Consider the following 20,539-nt stretch of genomic DNA (forward strand, 5'->3'; position numbering starts at 1 on the left):
AGCTGAGATAAAGAGGGAGAGGGGGGAAATGAGGACACCGCAAGGCAGGCCAGGAGTCGATTTCCCGCAAAGGTAACAGACACTAGACAGATGCTACGTGCCAAAAGTTAAAATGTACCACAAAGTGTCAATTGTGAAATTAAATATAAAACTGCTGGGCTGTGTTGGAAAGTTCCTCCCTCCAATAAAATCACTTTTTTTATATAAAAAAAATACAATTGGAGGAAATAACTAATGGCTGCTCTAAAAAAGAAAACGAAGACACAATAGCAGGAGGCCAAGGAGGATATTTTTAAAGAGCTTTCTACATAAGACCAAGGGAAAAGGATTCTTCCCTCTGGCTCCTACCCCCACATTTTGCAAAAAGGCATAAAACACTCACAGAGATATGAGGAAATGGCCAAATTACTTATATTGTTAATCTACAAGTCTATATACAGTCAATGTAGTGCCCTCAGATGTTGTTGGGCTACAGGTCCCATCACCCCTGACCATTAGCCATGCTGGCTGAGGCTGATGGGAGTTGGAGTTGGCAACATCTGTTAGCCCCCCCCCCCGTATCTACAGGTAATGCTGCTGCTGCAGAACCAAATGCTTAAGCAGGAAATGCAGAAATGCAGAATTCAACAGCGTAAAGATATGCAAGCTCACATTCTGCAGAAAAGAATTTCTAAGGTGTGACTCCTTATTTCATTGTACCCACTCCAAACTGTCACACCTTTAGAAACATGACCAGGCATATTCCAAGTCTGCTACGGAAAATGCAAAAATAGCATTGTGCCACCCAGAACCAGCCCGTTTTGCTCAGCAAAGTCCCATCCATTGTTGGGATTTTTCACTTGCCGTTGGGTCCACGTTATGGGTGGTGGAGGTGTAGAGACTACACTACTGTACAAAGATTGAGTTTACATTTGTTGCTCTGACCACCTTTGTCTCTGGCTCCACCCACCACTGTAAAATGGCCCTGGGGTGGCTTCCCTGAAAGGAATATGGTCTTCAGGCAAAAATATTTCCTATCCCTGAGCTTAAAGCAACAAAAACATAGGAGCCAAATCCTAGGAGTCGAGGGGGCTTCGGTCCTCCCAATAAAATATTTGAAGGGGCTGCCCCCCCAAGTTGATAGGCATTGTCATTCAAATGGTTTGTGTGATCGATTATGCAGGCACCCCTGAACAGAAGCGAGATGGGAAGGGGGCAGGTTTGGGCTTTCCTCCTCTGCATGTTTTTTGTGTAAATAATATCACACACATACCCCTTATATGTGAATGCAACAAATGCATTCAGTAACATACACATGGCTGGCCCTGCACATCTGAGATTGGTTTTTTCCCCTGGAATAACTCTCTAAAGTGCCAAGGACATTATAAATGCAACACCTACAACCATTTCCCTTCAAGTCTGAAATCACTTAGTGGCACACAACCTTAGGGTTTTGGCTTTCAAATGGACCAACATTTGATATACTTATTCTGCAATTCTTTTATTAGAAGAATTAGAAAGAACAGAGAACCAGCACATTCCTGGGCAAACCTCAGGGATTAGGCTCTGCTGCATCTGGTGCACAGTGAATTAACAAGCCAGTTTCAACAGGCTTGATCTTTCTGGGAAAAGTCGGGGGGGGGACGGACCAAACTACCAGCTAAGCAAAAAATCAGGAACTGATAATCTTGCAAGATGCATTCTCAGTATTTTGCACACGAACCACATACAAAGAAGTAGAAGCTGCACAAATAAAAGTTTATTAAAGCAATGAAAAATATCTGAAACCACAGCTTGTGAAATATCCTTTGTGGTAGATAGCCCACTGATATTATACCCTTGTTTTTTTGCTCCATTCTAGCACAACAATTCGGAATGAACAAAATGTTTCACAATACCAAGTATTTGTGGTTGTCAAAGCATCCACAAGTGTTTGGTGGATGTGCTTCCATCCAACAGATTATTTGAAGGATGCAGCCCATGTGGCAGGGTTTGCAGCAACTTGGGGTACTTCCAAGGCTTTGCACAGTCACAGACTAGTTTTATGCCTCTGCTGCCGAGAAGATAAATAACAGAAACTTCCTGTCTGATCCCATAACTGTTATCAGCCAATCATAAATGGACGATTACAAGCACACAGTATGAATTATTAAGGAACCTGGCAGAAACTTCACAGCTCATGTTGACAATGGGGCATAAATTTCCACTTCCCTTTGAAGTAGGTGGCTAGTCAGCGCAAAAAGTTGGACGGGTGTTAATTGTGATGAGCTCTGAATTCTTTTTTTCCTTTAGAAATATTTCAAGATGATGATTGGCAGCTATTCTGCCCCCTACACACACACACACACACACACACACACACACACACCCTATACTGCTGTGTTCTGTCTGTATGGTCAAGCTTCATCTGTTCCAATACAGGTAATAATTTTACTAAATTATCTATAAACCCTGATATGTGGGATATTTCACCTCTCAACATGCTGGCCCTCAATGGGCGAAAACCTGGTATGAGAGATGGCACTGTTCTTTTCATCTTTGGGACCATGTGGATGCATGAGAACTATATGGACACAGAGGTGAGCTTCGATCAGGCAGACCTGCAAGCATCTCCCATCTCTGCCGCAGGCTGACTGTGTGGACTTCCAGACATGATACAAGACGACAAAAACTAGACTGGAAATGTCAAGAGTGGAGTTGGATATACAGTGGTACCTCACAAGACGAATGCCTCGCAAGACGGAAAACTCGCAAGAAGAAAGAGTTTTCCATTTTTCGAGGTGCTTCGCCAGACGAATTTCCCTATGGGCTTCCTTCGCAAGACGAAAGCCCATAGGGAAATCTCCGGGGACAGCGGGGAAGCGCAGCGCGTCTTCCCCACTGTCCTCGGACCTCCTCCGAAGGCTGGCGGTGCGGCGGAGAGACCTTCTCCCCCCGCCAGCCTTCGGAAGGCTGCTCCGAAGGCTGGCAGTGGGGCGGAGAGACCTCCTCCCCCCGCCAGCCTTCGGAAGGCTGCTCCGAAGGCTGGCGGTGGGGCGGAGAGACCTCCTCCCGCCGCCAGCCTTCGGAAGGCTCCTCCGAAGGCTGGCGGTGGGGGGGAGAGACTTCCTCCCCCCGCCAAGCTTCGGAAGGCTCCTCCGAAGGCTGGCGGTGGGGCGGAGAGACCTCCTCCCCCCACCAGCCTTCGGAAGGCTCCTCCGAAGGCTGGCGGTGGGGCGGAGAGCCCTTCTCCCCGCGCCAGCCTTCGGACGGCTGTTCTGAAGGCTGGCGGTGGACCGCCAGCCTTCAGAACAGGTCCAGGGACAGAGGAGAAGCGCAACGCGCCTTCCCCTCTGTTCCTGGACCTGTCCTGAAGACTTGCGTTGGGAGGAGGGTTTTCCTTCCCACTGCCAACATTCAGAATGCTGTTCTTAATGTTGGCGGTGGGGAGGAAAAACCCTCCTCCCACCGCAAGCCCTGGGAACAGAGGAGAAGCGCTGCACGCCTTCCCCTCTGTTCCCGGACCTGTCCTGAAGACTTGCGGTGGGAGGAGGGTTTTCCTTCCCACCGCCAACATTCAGAATGCTGTTCTGAATGTTGGTGGTGGGGAGGAAAGCCCTTCTCCTCACCGCAAGCCCCGCAAGCTCCGGGAACAGAGGAGAAGCGCAGCGCGCCTTCCCCTCTGTTCCCGGACCTCTCCTGAAGGCTTGTGGTGGGGAGAAAAGCCCTTCTCCGCACCGCCAGCCCGGCAAGCGGTTTCCATAGAAACGCATTAATTGATTTCAATGCATTCCTATGGGAAACCGTGCTTTGCAAGACAAAAAACTCGCAAGAAGAAAAAACTCACGGAACGAATTAATTTCGTCTTGCGAGGTACCACTGTAGCTGAGTAAGTTCAGCAAGGCAGTGCACTGGATCTATAGTTTATTGTTTACGAGCCTATATTCAAAGCATGTTTACCCTGCTCTTCGATGAAAAAGGCTCCCAAATCAAGTTGCAGAGCAACTTTTTAAAAAGGCAGTCCCTGCCCTCAGCCTTACAATCTAAAGGACACAACACAAAAGGGGGGAAAGGATGGGTTGGGAGAAGAAAAGATACAGTAGAAAAGGGAAAAGAGGAGAAGTGGGAAGTACCAGTTCTTATAGTTACAGTTCTTATAATGGTGGCTGGCTTGCTGGCATGGAAAAAATTCAGGTAGTTTGCTAGCACTGGGCACTGCAAGGTGACACATGGAGGAGAGGACGACAGAATAGCCCTACTTTCCTTCTCTTTCTTTCTTACAGTCTGATGGAATCACCCAGGTTTATACAGTGTGCTGCTATCCTAGACCCTCCAACACTACTCAGATGAAAATAGGGACATTTCTCCTTCCCTCCCAACTGATCCTCCTCGACCCCCCATTTTTGCCACCCTCCAACAGAGCATTTTCTATCAGAAGAAGGGTGAGTGCCACCATCACCACACCAAGGGGACACAGCACTCACACCCTCCACCACCCCAAGAATATCACTTAATCCTCTTATTTTATTTTAGTCTTGTAATTTTGAACAATGATTACACATTACAAACCCAGCCATCGGTCAAAGCTTTCTGGGTTGAAGTATGAACTGTATGTTTATTTCCTCTTTGGTATGCCACTACAACCACTGAGATGGAGACCTTTTTTGGGGGGGGAGATTATCAGTTCTGTTTCAGGTGCTATCCAGCCCATTCCAAGTAAAGCCAGCATTGTACAACACGGCATTTTCAGAATTTGAACCAATTACTTGCATTTAAATGCAGAAAAGATGATGCAGAAAACAGATTTTAAAAGTTGCATTGGTCCAGAGCGACCAAAATCATGGTGATGACACGTGTTTACCTCAGTTTCATTGCAGCAGATGATGTCAGAATAGGTATAAAATCGTGGATCTAGGTCAGCGACGGCTGGAGCAGGATTAAATAAAGTCTTCACTATAAGAAAATGGAAAATGTCTAAATCAATGGCACATGATGCTTGAATATGAATAATTGGGCAGAATCCAGCAAAAACTCTGTCTTGTTATGGTGAAGGCACTTTCAGCTCCACATTCCCCACCAAGATATATAAATTACTTGCAGACCCACAAATCTTCAGGAAAATATCCTACTTTCTCATGTTGCAAAACAAAAAAGCAACTCCGATTCACAATAAATAATAATGGTTTCGTTAACCAATTTTGTTAGAATATTAAAGCCCTGATTATCATGCCACTGTCATCAAAGTGAGAAAAGAAGAATTAATTAGCAGAATGAAAGCTCTGCTGAATTCAGAAAACAGAAAGTTGAGTTACTGCTAATTTGTTTAATATTTTTATAAGATATTCCATCTAAGAATCACAAGGCTGTTTGCTGCTTTTAATTTGAAAATCAAAGGTGCATGGAAACTCACTCAGCTAATGGAAGTACCAAATACAGAATCCAGCTTGTCTTTAACATCCTGTGCCCTGTCAGCCTTCCATATTAAACAAACCCTCTTCCATATTAGAAATGTAATTCACTGAACATGATTCTGGTTATCCTAACGTTTACCTATTGCAGCAGGAATACTTCCAATGCGGAACATGGAAGTAAATGAAGTTCATACAGCAGAAATGGCAGCTCATTGCCAGCATGTGCCTCAGTAAATAAGCAGCCTGCCTCATCCCACAGAATCTCTGAAGCTTGGCCCAACCAAGGCTACCCGCTCAGCTAGCTGTTGCACCTAGACCCTTCCTCAAAACCATGGTCAAACTTAATGCCTGATTGTCTGAGCCTCTGTAAAAGTAAATATGGGAAACAGAAGCACACAGTGCTCCTACAGCACTCCCTAGTGCACTGTGTATAAGCTAAAGATGGGCTCAAATTCTCATGTTTTCTGATGATCAAGTGCCGGCAAGCGGAAAAGATGTGCTTCAAGCTTTGTTGAGCTGGAAAAAACATAGATTTTAGGATGCCTTGTAACAACCTTCCAGCGGCATTGTTGGGGGGCAGGGGGGTGGTTGTTCAGTGGGGCAGCCACTCCTCTCTCCCAGCAATGCCTTTGGAAGGGTGCTATGTTGTAAAGTAGCACCCCCCTCACAGAGGCACAGTGAGGGAACTGACCCTGGATCATGCTAGCAGCACCCAGCAAAATGGTTATTTAAGAAAGGGGAAATGGAGGGGGGAGATTTGCCTAAACTATGCAGAAACTGAAATGTAAGCACTGGAAATGAAGTAAGGTTTTTCATCACTGCATCCCTCAAAACGGTTGAGAGCACACTTTTGTAGTATGAGAAAGGAGCTGTGAAGATAGGGAGGCACTTTCTATCCCGTTAGAGTACAAGCAAATTAAAGGAAAGGAGCTGGAATACGCCCAAGACAGGTTGCAAAATGCACGGGAGGATAATCCGTACAGTAACAGAAAAGGCTGCTCAAGCGACTACCAGCAATCTAATGCAACAGGGCAACCAACTCCCTATATTCTGCTGACTGTGTGATGGTAGTTTGGCACAATGCTCTCTAGCCCCATCAAGACATGGTAGGGTGGAGAAGGCAAGCAAAGCAGCTTGCCTCCTACTGTCTCCTGTTGCAATGATGCAAGCCTCTACTGTCAGGACTGCTGGCTTAGTCAGAGGGATGGCAATCTGAGGTCTGCAGGCCACGTCAAGAGAGTCAAGGCCCATCCCTGTCAGCTTGTGGTGGCTCTCCTGCAAGCTGGTTTTCTTTGAAGCCAAGTGGGCAGGGGTCCACCCCTGGCGAGGGAGGGACAGCCTTAGCAGGTAGGACAAGGGGTCATCCCCCCATTGGTGGCCACATTGCTTCAGGGAGCTACATCCCGGTGGTGGGCAGGGCCAGAACCATCCCCCTTTATCTCTCTCTCTCTCTCTCTCCCTTTCTGCCACCCGCTTCTCTCTCTCCCTTGCATCACCCAGTGGGCTACCTGGAGGTGGCACAGATCGCTCTTGCCTGAGATCTGAACTGATGGCTTGCAGAAAGCTTTTGAAATTAGACTGAAGGTGAAACTAGGGCCATTGGTAGCCCACCCCTGCCCTAGGGGCTTGGAAGCTCCTTCATTATATACCTTTAGGCGCCAGGCAAAAACATTCCTCTTCAACCTTTGGTTTATTGACACCCAAAGCCCCTTTAGAATGTGTTGGGGGGGGTGGTTAACTGAGTTGTTCTTGTTCTTATTTTTATTATGTATTTTATATTGTGATTTTATCTTGCGAATCGCCCTGAGACTTGTATAATTTTTTTTTTTTAAAAAAAGCAGAATGGTGGGTGAATCAATGTTTTTGTTTAGGCACTTCTGAGAAAGCAGGGTCCATAAATGGGCGACTTCAGCTCTTCCATTTAACTACTCAAGCAAACAAGAAGAATAACATTCGAGTCAAGAGTGCTACAATCGCTTTGGCATGCTGGATTTAATGACCTGTCCGGGCACTGTGCCAGTCAAAACAGAGGCCAGCGCTTAGACAAAAGCTGCCACAGGGACCTTTAATGACTACTAGGAGGACAGTGAGACATCGGCAAGTGTAACACTGTTGGTTCGCAGCCTTGTAAAACGGGGGTAAGTGAATGAGGACAAGAGGGCTTACAACCGCAAGCTTCCGTTTCCTCACTTCTCCCTTTCTTTTGAGCATGGCATCTCGGTGTGCATCTGTTAAACACAAATAGTCTAGTGTGCTTCCTAACATAAACCCCTGCATTAAACATGCAGCATCTGCAGACTAAAGGAAATGCCACTAACACACTCCAGCTGGGAGGGTGTTTAATACTGCGCAGTGTTAGCAAAGTGTTTATGGGGATGTGGTTATACAAGGCAGTTTGACATGTTTGTCCTGTCATCTAGGGCAGAGGTGGCCATAGATTTACTGGAGTACGGAGCACACTGTGACGAAAGATGGAATGGTTAGGATGGTTCTGATCTTCCAATTACACAGTCTCTTGTCTTAACTTGCTAATGCCTTTCTTGCTCACATTCACCTAATAATTTTTTATTTATTTTTGGTTTAACACGTGTGATGTAACGAAACACTTAATAATTTGCCCTTGCTGCTACAAAAAGAGCTCCTTCAACACTAATAAATTTATTATGGCACAACAAATTTATTATGGTCACTTCATAAGATGCACAAGGTTGTCACTCTAGCCTAGTGCAGGTGTGCACTGTTGAAACAAATGGGTTTTCTAAGCAAAAGATTACACAAACTTATGCATGTTTGCTCAGTGTAATTCCAATTGAATTCGATGAAGCATCCTCTGAGGTAAGTGGATATAGGACTGACGTTTTAGGAACTTCTGGGGTAGCAAGTAAGGAGAACAAGGAGGGTGACTGTAGGCGAAAGCAATATTCAGAGGTGTGACTGTTGCAGTAAAGGGTCTTGCAGAAGAATTTAGCCTCACTTTCCACAAAACGTGGCTTATTGTTATGGATGAAGCAAAGACTGTGGTTTAAAACAAACTCTGGCCAATTTCTAAGCAAGCCAACTTCAAACTATGGGTTTCGAAGCTGGCTTGTTTAACTAACCAGTTTGTTTTAAACTCCAGTCTCTTGGGCTATACATAATGACAATGTGTTTTGCAGAAAGTGAAGCCATGTAGTCCCCCTTCCAGTAATGTGAGGAGGAAGAAAGACGGGAGCATAAAAATCCAAGGCTTGCAATGGCTTCTTGCTGCTTGTACACAGAACACTAAACCATGGTTTGACATCGCCTTCCTAACTCCAAATGTTTTCGGGATAAAATTCCCATGGAGCTCCAAATGTTTTCGGGCTAAAATTCCCATGGAGAATGATCAGGGATGATGGGACATGGCAGTCCAAAAGATATGGAGGGCATCAGTTTGGGGAAGGCTCCGTGAACCCAGACAGTGAGTATGTGCCTCTTATGACAATTAAGAGATGAACTTTGTCTTGCCAATCAAATGAAATCAGTTTCGCTCTTCTTTTCAAATTTGGCACAAGCTGCCAAACACACGTCACCTTCTTTTCCACTACTGAGTTTTAAAAATAGTCCTGAAGCCCTGCTGCCTTGAAAGGATATAAAAGCATTTAAAAAGAGAGCAAATAATTAAGACAGATTATTAGATTACCTCCACTGGTGTGTGCCATTTTCAGGGCTTCCAGAGAAATAGCTGGGGTTATTTCAAGTTGGCAGACCATGACTTTAGCGTTTGAGATGACATGTGCAGCCTTCTTTAAGTCATCAGAATTCAAAAGCAAATTTGCTCCTGCAACAATGACGATAAAGTTTTCCCCTAAAAAACAAACCAATTCTGATTTTTTAAATGTTTACAAGTAACCATGCAACCAGTCTCTTTCGCAAAGGGATGGATTCTACCCACATAGCTGTACATCTCCCCTTCGCTTCAATCGGAGCTTGCACCTGGGGAACTTCATGCTACGTTGTCGTCTAAAATAATATTATGGTTTGAGCTTCCATAGGCTCAAGACGATTCATCAGATACATGAAGCACAATGGAGAGACACATCCTTAGGTCAACTGATTCCTAAGTGTCCATTAACGTTTGTCAAGAGGATGCTTCAACTGAAATTTGTTAGTGGAAAACTTTTTGGACCTAATACAGAATGCCTGTCCTATATATGAAAATGTGTGTGTGTGAGAGAGACTCGCTTTCGCCTTTCTACCACTGGCACATGACTCTCAAGAGCGTTGGTCAAAGGGGAATACAACCCTAGGTTTTAAAAATGGATCTGCTCAAAGTTCTTCTAACAGGGGCCCTTCACGGCTGAGATTAAGCCAGCGTGGGGACAGAAATCATTCCGATGTGCTTTTATTTGTTTGCTTATTAAAAATATTTACATACCACTATTCATAAAAAGTGTCACAGCGGGTGGCGCTGTGGGTAAAAGCCTCAGCGCCTAGGGCTTGCCGATCGAAAGGTCGGCGGTTCAAATCCCCGCAGCGGGGTGCGCTCCCGTTGCTCGGCCCCAGCGCCTGCCAACCTAGCAGTTCGAAAGCACCCCCGGGTGCAAGTAGATAAATAGGGACCGCTTACTGGCGGGAAGGTAAACGGCGTTTCCGTGTGTGCTGCGCTGGCTCGCCAGATGCAGCTTTGTCACGCTGGCCACGTGACCCGGAAGTGTCTCCGGACAGCGCTGGCCCCCGGCCTCTTGAGTGAGATGGGCGCACAACCCTAGAGTCTGGCAAGACTGGCCTGTACGGGCAGGGGTACCTTTACCTTTTACCTTTATTCATAAAAAGTGTCAGAGCAGTTTACAACAATTATACACAAAATCATTCAATTAAAACTATATAAAATGTTGAAATCAGAAAATAGCCAACTATTATGCAACAATGTTATTCTTAATTGCCTGCTTAAACCTGACGGAATAGAACAGTTTTCAACAGCTGTTTTAAAAACTGAGACAGAAGGCACCTACTTAATGTTTCAGCATGTGTGTTTGTTTGCTTTTTAAAAAGAAAAAGTACTGTGATGACTAGAACTTGCAAATAAGTGGACTAACAATTCTGAAATAAAACAAATAAACAGCAAGCGTCAAGTTATATTAGAAGAGCCCACCGCTTCTTTGGAGCTCCTTGGAACAGACACCACAACTTCAGATTTGTATTTTGATGATGACATCAGAACTCGGTTATGTTTCATTACACTTTATTCTGAGAGGGGTGGGTAGGGAGGGGAACGTGACAAGGGTCTGTTGCTTTCGGCAGCAGCTTGCGTTTATCATAATGTATAGCTCCAGCTTACTGTAGCATGCAGCCTTGCCTTTAGGGCGTGTTTTACAGTGGTGCTGTTGCACATACTGCACATCCAAGCCAGAGAATGGTACAACTGCCTGGTGTGATTATATTCCTGGAGTCTCCATGACCCCAGGGAAGGAGATGTCAGTGCTGCTTCACCACACACTACACTGAGCCTGGCTTTCCTCCACACCAGTGTCTGCCTGCTCCTGAAGTTACTGCTATCGCTAGGGAGTGTTGCTAAGGCCACGTACACATTAAAGGCTTAAAATGCAGTGGGGCTGTGTTTCAATTCCATGTCGGTACAGGGGCTTGAAATGCTAAGAAAGAGCATTTCATCTCTGTGATTCTGCACTTTAGACTTCTCTCTTTCTCAGGAGTAAATACCATTGCATTTGGAAGATGTATTGGGTCATAGTTGCAGCCACAGGAAGCTGATCTCGGGGGTGGGATGCAGTTGGAGGGATTAAGCTTCACCAGAGAAGGGTTGGGGCTTGCAAATCATGAATGGTCACCTGATTGGCTGTGGGTTGGTTTCAAAGAAAGAGCTAAGCTTTAGGAACACAGTATTTTTCATGAATGAGACTTTCAAGTGCCTTGCGTGCAAAAAAGCGCCTCCCAAAAATACAGTGATAAGATAACATCATGAACTCACAGGGAGGAATTCAAGTTTCCAAAGCAATTAGGCCACTGGTAACATAGCTCAAACAGTCACATGTTAAAGCTTATTTTGGTTAAAGCCCAGGCTTTTTGCCCTTCTCTTTTCCCTATCAGACAAAAGACCTGTTCTCTGAATGTGTGGAGGGACAGTGGGAGATCACACATGCTATCTTGATTGGTTCAACCTCAAACTTCATGTGTTGAGCAGGAAAGTCTGAAGTGGGACACAAATTCTGCTAAATGAACCTCAAATCCTTGCTGAGAATGCAGTTTGAATCCTTGTGTCTGAATTCATGCAGACTTAAGACTGGGATCCCTGGCTGCATGAAGAATTCAAAGTGTATTCAGCCAAACACCATTTAATTCCCCATTCAGACTCTCCTGCTCAAGGCACCAAGGCCTGAGTTATGGGTGGTCCAGTGTGTGGAGCTGCACTTTTCTTTCTACATTCTCAGTCAATATCTGAACAGGGGAAAGAAAGCTGCCTATTATTAACCAAGAGCCCCCGAGGTGCACCTAATGTGCCCTGCACAGTGTCTGTTGTCCGTTCCCCATGTCTGGGAACAAGGTGAACCAGAGATGGAGATGGAGCAAAGGTAACTGAAACAGGTTCATGGGAGGCTGAGCTTGGAGCTGGCTTATGGGAGCATGATAAGCAGCTGTCATCCCAGCACAAGTCCAGGAGAGACTAGGAGGTTTATATCCACCCAGGAAGCTCCTCCCCATTCCAGTTCAGCTGCTGTATCTCAATGCACACCTGGTTCTTCTCTGGCTCCCTCCCCCTCCTGACTAGACTGCTCCCCACCCATAGTGAAGCACCAGGCAAGAACTCATCTGCCAGTTCTGGATTTCTTTTGGCCCAAACACCACCGCAGCCCCTGTATATGTGTGCATGTGTGCTCTACAGGTGAAGGCAGAGTCTGTGCCAGAGGCAAGCATTTGTGTGGGGGGGTCATGGGGGCAGGCAAATTGTTTTCGGGGCTGGTAACTAGAGAGCTTGACTGTGACAGCATTTTCTTCAGGATCCTCAGTGGTGTTGAGGGGTCTTCACAGTCCCCCTCCTCTTCCTGGGATGAGTTCCTCCTAGAGGCATTGTTGGATTGGACTCTTATCATTTCGTTTCTGAAAACCTCAATAGGAAGGTACTCGAAACTGTGTGAAAGTTTGTCCTAGATAACGTTAGTCCTAGATATGAAGCACATGATGCAATTTGTTGCAAAGCTTCCAAGACTTAAGAAGAAAGGAATCCACTTGTTGAATCACACCAAAGTCCATTGGTTTATCTTCAACAATGGCGATCCAGTTGTCCCTGGGAGATTCTCAAACAGTGCATGATTGAGATAACTATTACCAGTGTTTGCAGTGGTGCCTTTTAATCAGAGAAATAGTGTCTATCTAACAAAGTTTTTCCATGCACCCCCTCCACTTGCACCCCCTCCTAAAACTTGCTCTGAAAGGGACTTCCGGGTTAGCGCCATCGACTAATGGCGGATTCCCTCTGAGCTCCGGAGGGAATCGGCTCCGCAGGATCGGGTCTTGCCGCTGCGGCGACGCGGGGACCCTAAAAAATCACAGGCGGTGAAGCCTGTGAGCGTGGTGACTCGGCGGGCACCATTTGCACCCCCGACCTGCGAAGGAGCCTTTTTAAAGGCTTCGGAACGGGGGACGGGGTGAGCGGCGCGGTGCTGAGAGTCGACTGCTTCTCCTGCGGAGTGAAGCCGCACTGCCGTGGTCGGAGAGCGCTGACTTCTTCTTGTGAGCAATTGGATCTTAAAGTAACAACCCGTGAGTAGTACGGAAATTGGAATTGTAAAGAAAATTTTTACAAATTTTTATGAATTAGGGACGATCGGGGAAGGTGTAAACAGGAAGTCTGCCTCCCCTCCTTGTAAATAATTTAAAGCAAGGACCTGCTAACTAAGGTCAAGAGAACCTTTCTTTTCCTTCTTTGGTAAAAGACTTTAATTTCACGGTTTGGCAGTATAAGAAATCTTACTGGAGGATAAAGAGCTAATTTTGGGAGCTGAAGTGCCACCCTCCCGGACCCGGGAGTGTTCCGCGAGAGAGCCTGTTGATGAGGTACTGAAGAGTTTGACAGCTGTCAAATTAGCTGTCAAGACGGAAAAAGAGAACTTTGTTTCTGCTGCTTCTGCTGGTTATATTTGTTACAATTTCGTTACAATTTGTTGAAAATAAGGAAGAGCTGATACAAACTAACTTGACTTTTGGATTTGAACTGGAATGAATATCAAGGAACCAAAATCCCTCTAGAGGGGGTTTTGGGACATTACAAGAATGGCTGGAGGAGGGAAAATTCAGGCTGAATTGGACAGAGTCTTTGTTCTCTTGGGAAAGTTACAAGGCCAAACTGATGTTTTGGCTACAAATGTTACAACTCTGGACTCAACTGTAAACAACATCATTGAATCTGATAAGGATTTGAATCAGGAAGTCTATTCAGCTGGACAAAAAGAGAAACTTGAGAGCTTTGAGAATTTGGAGAAGGAGACATATGTTGTTCCTGAAAAAAAGGAAGGAGGAGCTGTAATTTTACAGATGACGAAGGAGAGCTTGAGGCCTGACATGATGGCAATGAAGGAAAATAAAAACTTGATGTGGAAAATCTGGCCTGAATTGGAGATTGAAAAATGCAGAGATCCTCTTATGTGGAGATCTGAAGACCTAAGGATTACAAATTTGCTTAAGGTGGAAGTTGGAGCTTTGGGGACATTTGGACTTGAAAGGAGTAAGAAACAAGATTTGGGCGCCACTTTTAAGTATGGAGGTCTGGCTGGAAGAAACATGGATCCCGTAGGGCCAGAGCTTCTCCGAGATTTGGTGTTCAATATCAAGGACTATCAAAAAAACCGGCAGAGAGGAATTGAGAGAGAATTAAGAGCCTCGGACGTGAGATCTCCAGGCTAATAGTAGATTAAGACTGATGGACATTTGTTGGGGACTGAAACCGGGAAAGGGGGGGTGGAGTTTGGGAATCCAAAGGGTACATAATTATAATTTGTTCTGTTTTTATTTTGTTTGTGTTATGTGTATGAAAATTGGGAAATTCGTGGAAGGGAATTTGGGTCGACTTTAGAAAAAATGTTTTAAGAATGAGTATTGATGTATAAGTATTGATGTTTAAGTTTGGATAAGGTAAAATTGGTTTTTTAAAATGAACTAAATTAAATGAAAATAAGGTTAGCAAAAATAAATTGAGGAAATGGATGAAGGAGAAAAAGTAAAATAATATGTTAACTTAAGTATAGAAATAAGTTAAAAAATACGGATAAGGATTTGCTGAATTAACAATTTGAATTGGAATACAAGAAAGGGAGGTATGAGGAGGTCAGGGAAATATGTTATTGAAAAATAAGTACTGTGAACTTTATGTGTTTTTAAACTTTTTTGCTTTTTCCTTTTTGATTCTTTTTCTTTTGTATTAAATATGAAAACTTTAATAAATATATTTTAAAAAATAAAATAAAATAAAACTTGCTCTGAAAGGTTGGGGAAACCCCAGAACAGATTTGTGAAGTGCAGAAGGAGCAAGAAAACAAGGAAGGGAAGTTCTGTTTATTTATTTATATTCTGCCCTTCATCCGAGGATCACAGGGATAAACTTGTTGCTCAACTGGAAGTCCTTGCAGGACTGAGATGACCTTGTTGGATACAACTCAGAATTTCTGAGCTAAATAAAGTTTCCATTTTTAGCCACAATGGCCATTAAGATACTTACCCACCTGGTTATTTATTTATTTTTAAGTCCATATAAGCTAGTGGCCACTAAATATATCTCACACCACAGAATATGATAACTATTGACTGCATGAAGAACTAACTCATTTGGTTTGTTCTGACCAAACCATTGAGACACCCTGAATTCTAGAAGGGCATCCAGAATCTGGAGCAAAATGAACACATTACGACCCCATATCAAGTTGTTAAGATCCCAAATTAATGTGGGTTACATTTATTAATATCTGTTGGGAGCCGCCCAAAGTGGTTGGGGAAACCCAGCCAGATGGGTGGGATATAAATATTAAATTATTATTATTATTACATTAGGGTCTAGAGTGAAGAGATTGGGAAAAGGGCAAAGTTCCTGCATCTTCGAAGTTGTATCAAAATGGGAATTTTAGAAGGTGCATCTTGCAGGACTATTGAAAGTGCTGAAGTTCCTGTCCTCTTTATTTCCTGCCCCCCAATCTGGGATATAAATATCATTATCCTCTCTTATTATTTTTAAGAAGGAGACAGTAAAGCAGAAAAGGAACTGCAAACATACTGTGGAATGGAAAACATGCACCGTTAATTTGCTTTTTTAAAAAAGTGGGTCCCAGGTCTGAAAAGTCTGAAGGCTACTGTTTTATTGTGAGACTGAGAATTCCACACTAGGAAGTGGATTAAGTGACAAGCTGACCAAGCTTTGCAGGTGTCCTTTAATCTGGAGCATCTAGCTAGTGCTGCTGGACAACAGTGACCACACTCTGGCACACTGTCTCAACAACCTCAGCAGCAGAATCAGCATTCCTGTGTATCATTTTCTAAACCACTTTCCTCTGGCAAGCAAGCTACGACAGCTCGCTAGGTGACAGTGTTCAAGTAGCCAAGGTCAAGCTGTGGGTGGAGTTCCTCTGTTTTTACCTCTTGCCTACGATGTTGAAAAACCCAACATGCACCCCTCTGGCTGTACAACAGCTGCCAAGTTTATTAAGCTAACACACGAGATCCATGTAACATCTCCCCACGCCCCTCCAGAGTCAAAGTTTGTGTTTGACATACTTTTCTTTAATCTTACTTCTTTAAATTTTACGTGTGTGTGTGTGTGTGTGTGTGTGTGTGTTTGAGAGTGTGTAAATACACACACGTACACACACAAAAGGTTTCACTGGTATCAAGGTACACTTAAGACCTTTTGTACTCAGGCATCCGCATGCATGGAAAAAAGTCTTTCTTCAGTCTTTGTGTAATGATTAATTAACAGCAAAAGATACAGTTAAGCTGAAGCAGGCTTCTGCTGGTTTCCTGGTTTGGCTCCAACTCTGAGGGGGCCCTTGGCAAACTGTCTCTGTCTCCTGCGTTGGTGGGACCAACACTTACCTGGAAGTGTTGGTGGGTGGCAGCAGTGCTACAGTGATCTCCAAGCTGCTCGGCAACAAAATGAAGCTGAACGTTCAAGGACAGATAAAAGAAAGAACGTCTTCACCCAGTGCATTGTTAAACTATGGGACTTGCTTGCACAGGAAGAAGTGATGGCTGCCAACTCAAAATCATAGAACAGAGTTGGAAGGGACCACGAGGGTCATCTCGGCCAACCCCATGCAATGTAGGAATCTTTTGCCCAACCCGGGGCTCAAACCCATGACCCTGAGATTTAAGAGTCTCATGCTCTACCGAATGAGCTATCTAAGAGAGGATCGGACAAGTTCATGGAGGACAAGGCTATCAATGGCTATGTTCTACCTCCACTGTCAGAGGCGTTGTACCTCTGAATACCAATTGCTAGGAATTGCAGGAGGGCAGAGTGCTGTTGCACTCATGTCCAGTTTGCAGGCTTCCCAAAGGTGTCTGGTTGGCCATTGTGAGAACAAGATGCCAGACTAGAAGGGTCATTGGCCTGTTCCAGCAGGCTCATCTTACACTCTGCTTTTTAGAATTTCCCAGTTTCCCAGAACAATGCTACATCAGAGGTACTGTAGGAAAGCAAAGTGCTGGATGACCTCCCCAGGTCTTTAGCACGGTGCTTGGCCCTGCCAGGGTTTTGAGCCCCCAGAAGCTGCCCAGGGAAGTCACGGACTTGTCCTGGCTTTTATATATATCGTATAGCAGCCTATTTTGGTGCTCTCAGCTAGACTGGCCAGTATCCTTTGAGGCTTCACAGTTATAACATGCCGACACGCCCAATCAGAGGCCATGCCGGGGAACAAAGGAGATGTCATTCTCACCCAGAATTACTGTGTTCCCCCAGCACTATCTCACTAGACAGGCACAAGAAAAGCACATGAATATTGGAGGTGATCACAGAATAGCATGATAAAAAGGTAAAGGGACCCCTGACCATTAGGTCCAGTCGTGACCGACTCTGGGGTTGTGGCGCTCATCTCGCTTTATTGGCCGAGGGAGCCGGCGTACAGCTTCCGGGTCATGTGGCCAGCATGACTAAGCCGCTTCTGGCGAACCAGAGCAGCACACGGAAATGCTGTTTACCTTACCACCGGAGAGGTACCTATTTATCTACTTGCACTTTGACATGCTTTCAAACTGCTAGGTGAGCAGGAGCTGGGACCGAACAACGGAAGCTGATTCGAACCACCGACCTTCTGACTGGCAAGTCCTAGGCTTTGTGGTTTAACCCACAGCGCCACCTGGGTCCCTTTTTAATAGCATGATACTGAGAGCTTATTTCAGGACTGAGCATAGGTTGGGAAGGTCGGGAAGGTCGTCCAGAATGCCACGGAATGCCATGCAGAGAAGAAGCCCTTGCATGAGCGGAAGTGAATTTTGCCCTCCAGATCCCAGCCTATGTCTACAAGTGCTGATCTTGGCTTGCTTTCTTGTGGAACTCATGCATGGGGAAAACAATTGTAGAAAGTTCTACAACTGGTCTTAAGCAATAGGTCCTGGGCAGGGTCAGCTTATCTGTACTAATTAACCTGATGTAGACACGTCGGCTATTTAGCCCATCAAATCCTTGCTCAGAACAGAAATAGCTCCTAGAAAAGAGTGTTATGGAATTTGATCAAGGATAACAGGTCAGCCATCCATCCTTTCCTCTTCCAGACTAGGGATGAATGTTCTCCTTTGGTTTTGTAAGAGCTAATCTGCACTTTACAAGAGGACACCTCACACGTAAGAACAAGTCAAACAATGTGGAAAATTACACAGAGCATTTGGAGGGAAAGAGAACACAAGGAAGGGGTCTGCAGAATACTACAGTTCTGTCAGAGTCTGCTCGACCCCAAGGCATCCACCCCACCAAAAACTCATATGTGGGTCAGTAAAATGTCATAGCAAATAGCCGGAAGACCCCAAGTTGTCATAATATTTCCTCTTATTCCCAGCTATAACCAACAGCAACAAGGGAACATCTTGTATCTCAAAGGAATGATGGGTGGAGATAAAAAGATGACAATAACAAGGAAGAATGGAATGGCAGTTTCTTATGGAGGAACAAAACAGTACAAAGGCCCTGGTACTACCTGACACTGTCTTGCCACTTTCTCTCCCCACCCCCACTACCTGGATGGGGATAGGTAAAAGGTAAAGCACCCTTGGACTATGGGGTTGCAGTGCTCATCTCGCTTTCAGGCAGAGGGAGATGGCGTTTGTCCACAGACAGATTTCCGGGTGTTGTGGCCAGCATGACTGAACAGCTTCTGGCACAATGGAACACAGTGATGGAAGCCAGAGTGCACAGAAATGCTATTTACCTTCCCGCCTTAGCGGTACCTATTTATCTACTGGTGTGCTTTCGAACTGCTAGCTTGGCAAGGGCTGGGACAGAGCAATGGGAGCTCACCCCATCACAAGGATTCGAACCACCAACCTTCCAATCAGCAAGCCCAAGAGGCTCAGTGGTTTAGACAACAGCGCCACCCCCATCCTGATCTGGATGGGGTTAGCCTGGCTTCCGTTGGCTCTGCTGTGTAACCTGGGATTGAACCTGGGACCTTCTGCATGCAAAGCAGATGTCCTACCAATGAGATACAGCTCTTCTCCCTTCAGTTATAAATGACCTTTTCTTGAAAATATGAATGCTACAAAACCTATCTACGAAGGCTTGTGAGAAAAGGAAGAGCAGGATAAAACTGCAGGTTTTATTGTTACCAAGCAAACTAATTCTGCTAAGCGAGGATAATGTAAATGGCAAGAGTAATGTTGTACTGACTAATGTAATGAACTGTAGTGCTGTCCTCCCTGGATGTTGTTGGGTTGGTTTTTCTTTTCTCTACCTCCGCCCCAACAGTTATTTATTGTCCAAGCGTGAGGAGAACTTTAGTTTTCAGTGAACATTAAACCACAGTGCAGCTCAAACCTAAGGAATAGGGGCCAGCAAAACCCAGCAACTTCATTAGAACAACAGTTAGAACAAAATTCAGACTATCCCTAGATACCCACCTTCCTTGTTGACAATGATCGAAGCCGCTCCAGTAGCAGCATCCTCTGTTTGGCCCACAAATTCTAAAATAAAATAAAATAAATAAAATGTAAAGTTTTAGCACAGTACTTATTGCAATTTCTTTTTTTAAAAAAGATGCCACTTAGAATAGTGAAAACTAGAATAAATCCACTGGTGTGTGTGTACACACACACACACACACACACACACACACACACACACACAGTGGTATCTCAGGTTAAGAACTTAATTCATTCTGTAGGTCTGTTCTTAAACTGAAACTGTTCTTAACCTGAAGCACCACTTTAGCTAATGGGGCCTCCTGCTGCCGCTGCGCCGCCGCTGCACAATTTCTGTTCTCATCCTGAAGCAAAGTTCTTAACCTGAGGTAATATTTCTGGGTTAGCAGAGTCTGTAACCTGAAGCATATGTAACCTGAAGTGTATGTAACCCGAGGTACCACTGTATATTGAACTGCAGCAAAACCAGGGGTGATGAGAACCTCATACATGCTAAAATAAAATCACAAGACAATAAAAGCAAACTCAGATTAATTAACTGCAGTTAATTCTCTATTTCAGCGAAAGCGGGCTTTTAATACAGACTTTACTGGAAGCTGCAGTGTACTGTTAATTCACGTACACATGGCAGAATAAACATTTATGTGACTTCTGCACACGGTGATGTCCACAGTTGTACATTTCCCCAATCTTGAACATACTGTCAAGCAACTTCATTGGGTCACTTAGAATTCTAATATTATGAAGATTTTCTTTTTCTTTATCCAATATTTTTGAGTTTCATACGTACAGTTTTACAAACTTCCTATGCCTCTGCTGGCCTGCTTTGTTGAGTAGAGGAAGAGGACTTTGGATAGAAATTATTAGTGCGGTGTTATACAGGCTCTGCATCTTTCCAAAGCAAATTCCCCTTTGGACCTCATAAACAACTACGAAAGAGACCACACAGGTGGCTCTTTTTCCTTGTGTGTAGCATCCAACTCAATACTTAGATATGCCACCTAGCTAGCTTTCAAATGCTGTTAATATTTTATTGTAACTATTATAATGGCTGTTGATTTAGTTCCAGATTAAAATCT

At 44.6% G+C, this 20,539-nt stretch overlaps 1 protein-coding gene across 4 annotated transcripts in view; it reads right to left on the reverse strand.

Moving 5' to 3' along the window:
* RBKS (ribokinase) overlaps positions 1-20,539 on the reverse strand; it is a 65,543-nt gene that overhangs the window by 22,661 nt on the left and 22,343 nt on the right. For all 4 annotated transcript variants that reach the window (XM_053382963.1, XM_053382960.1, XM_053382962.1 and 1 more), the window contains 3 exons: positions 19,440-19,502; positions 9,031-9,195; positions 4,820-4,911 (listed from right to left, as the gene is read on the reverse strand). In XM_053382963.1, coding sequence (XP_053238938.1) covers positions 4,820-4,911; positions 9,031-9,195; positions 19,440-19,502 — 320 coding nt within the window. The remainder of the gene's footprint in view (positions 1-4,819; positions 4,912-9,030; positions 9,196-19,439; positions 19,503-20,539) is intronic.

The sequence above is a fragment of the Podarcis raffonei genome, chromosome 3 (assembly GCF_027172205.1).
Source record: "Podarcis raffonei isolate rPodRaf1 chromosome 3, rPodRaf1.pri, whole genome shotgun sequence".
Lineage (NCBI taxonomy): Eukaryota > Metazoa > Chordata > Lepidosauria > Squamata > Lacertidae > Podarcis > Podarcis raffonei.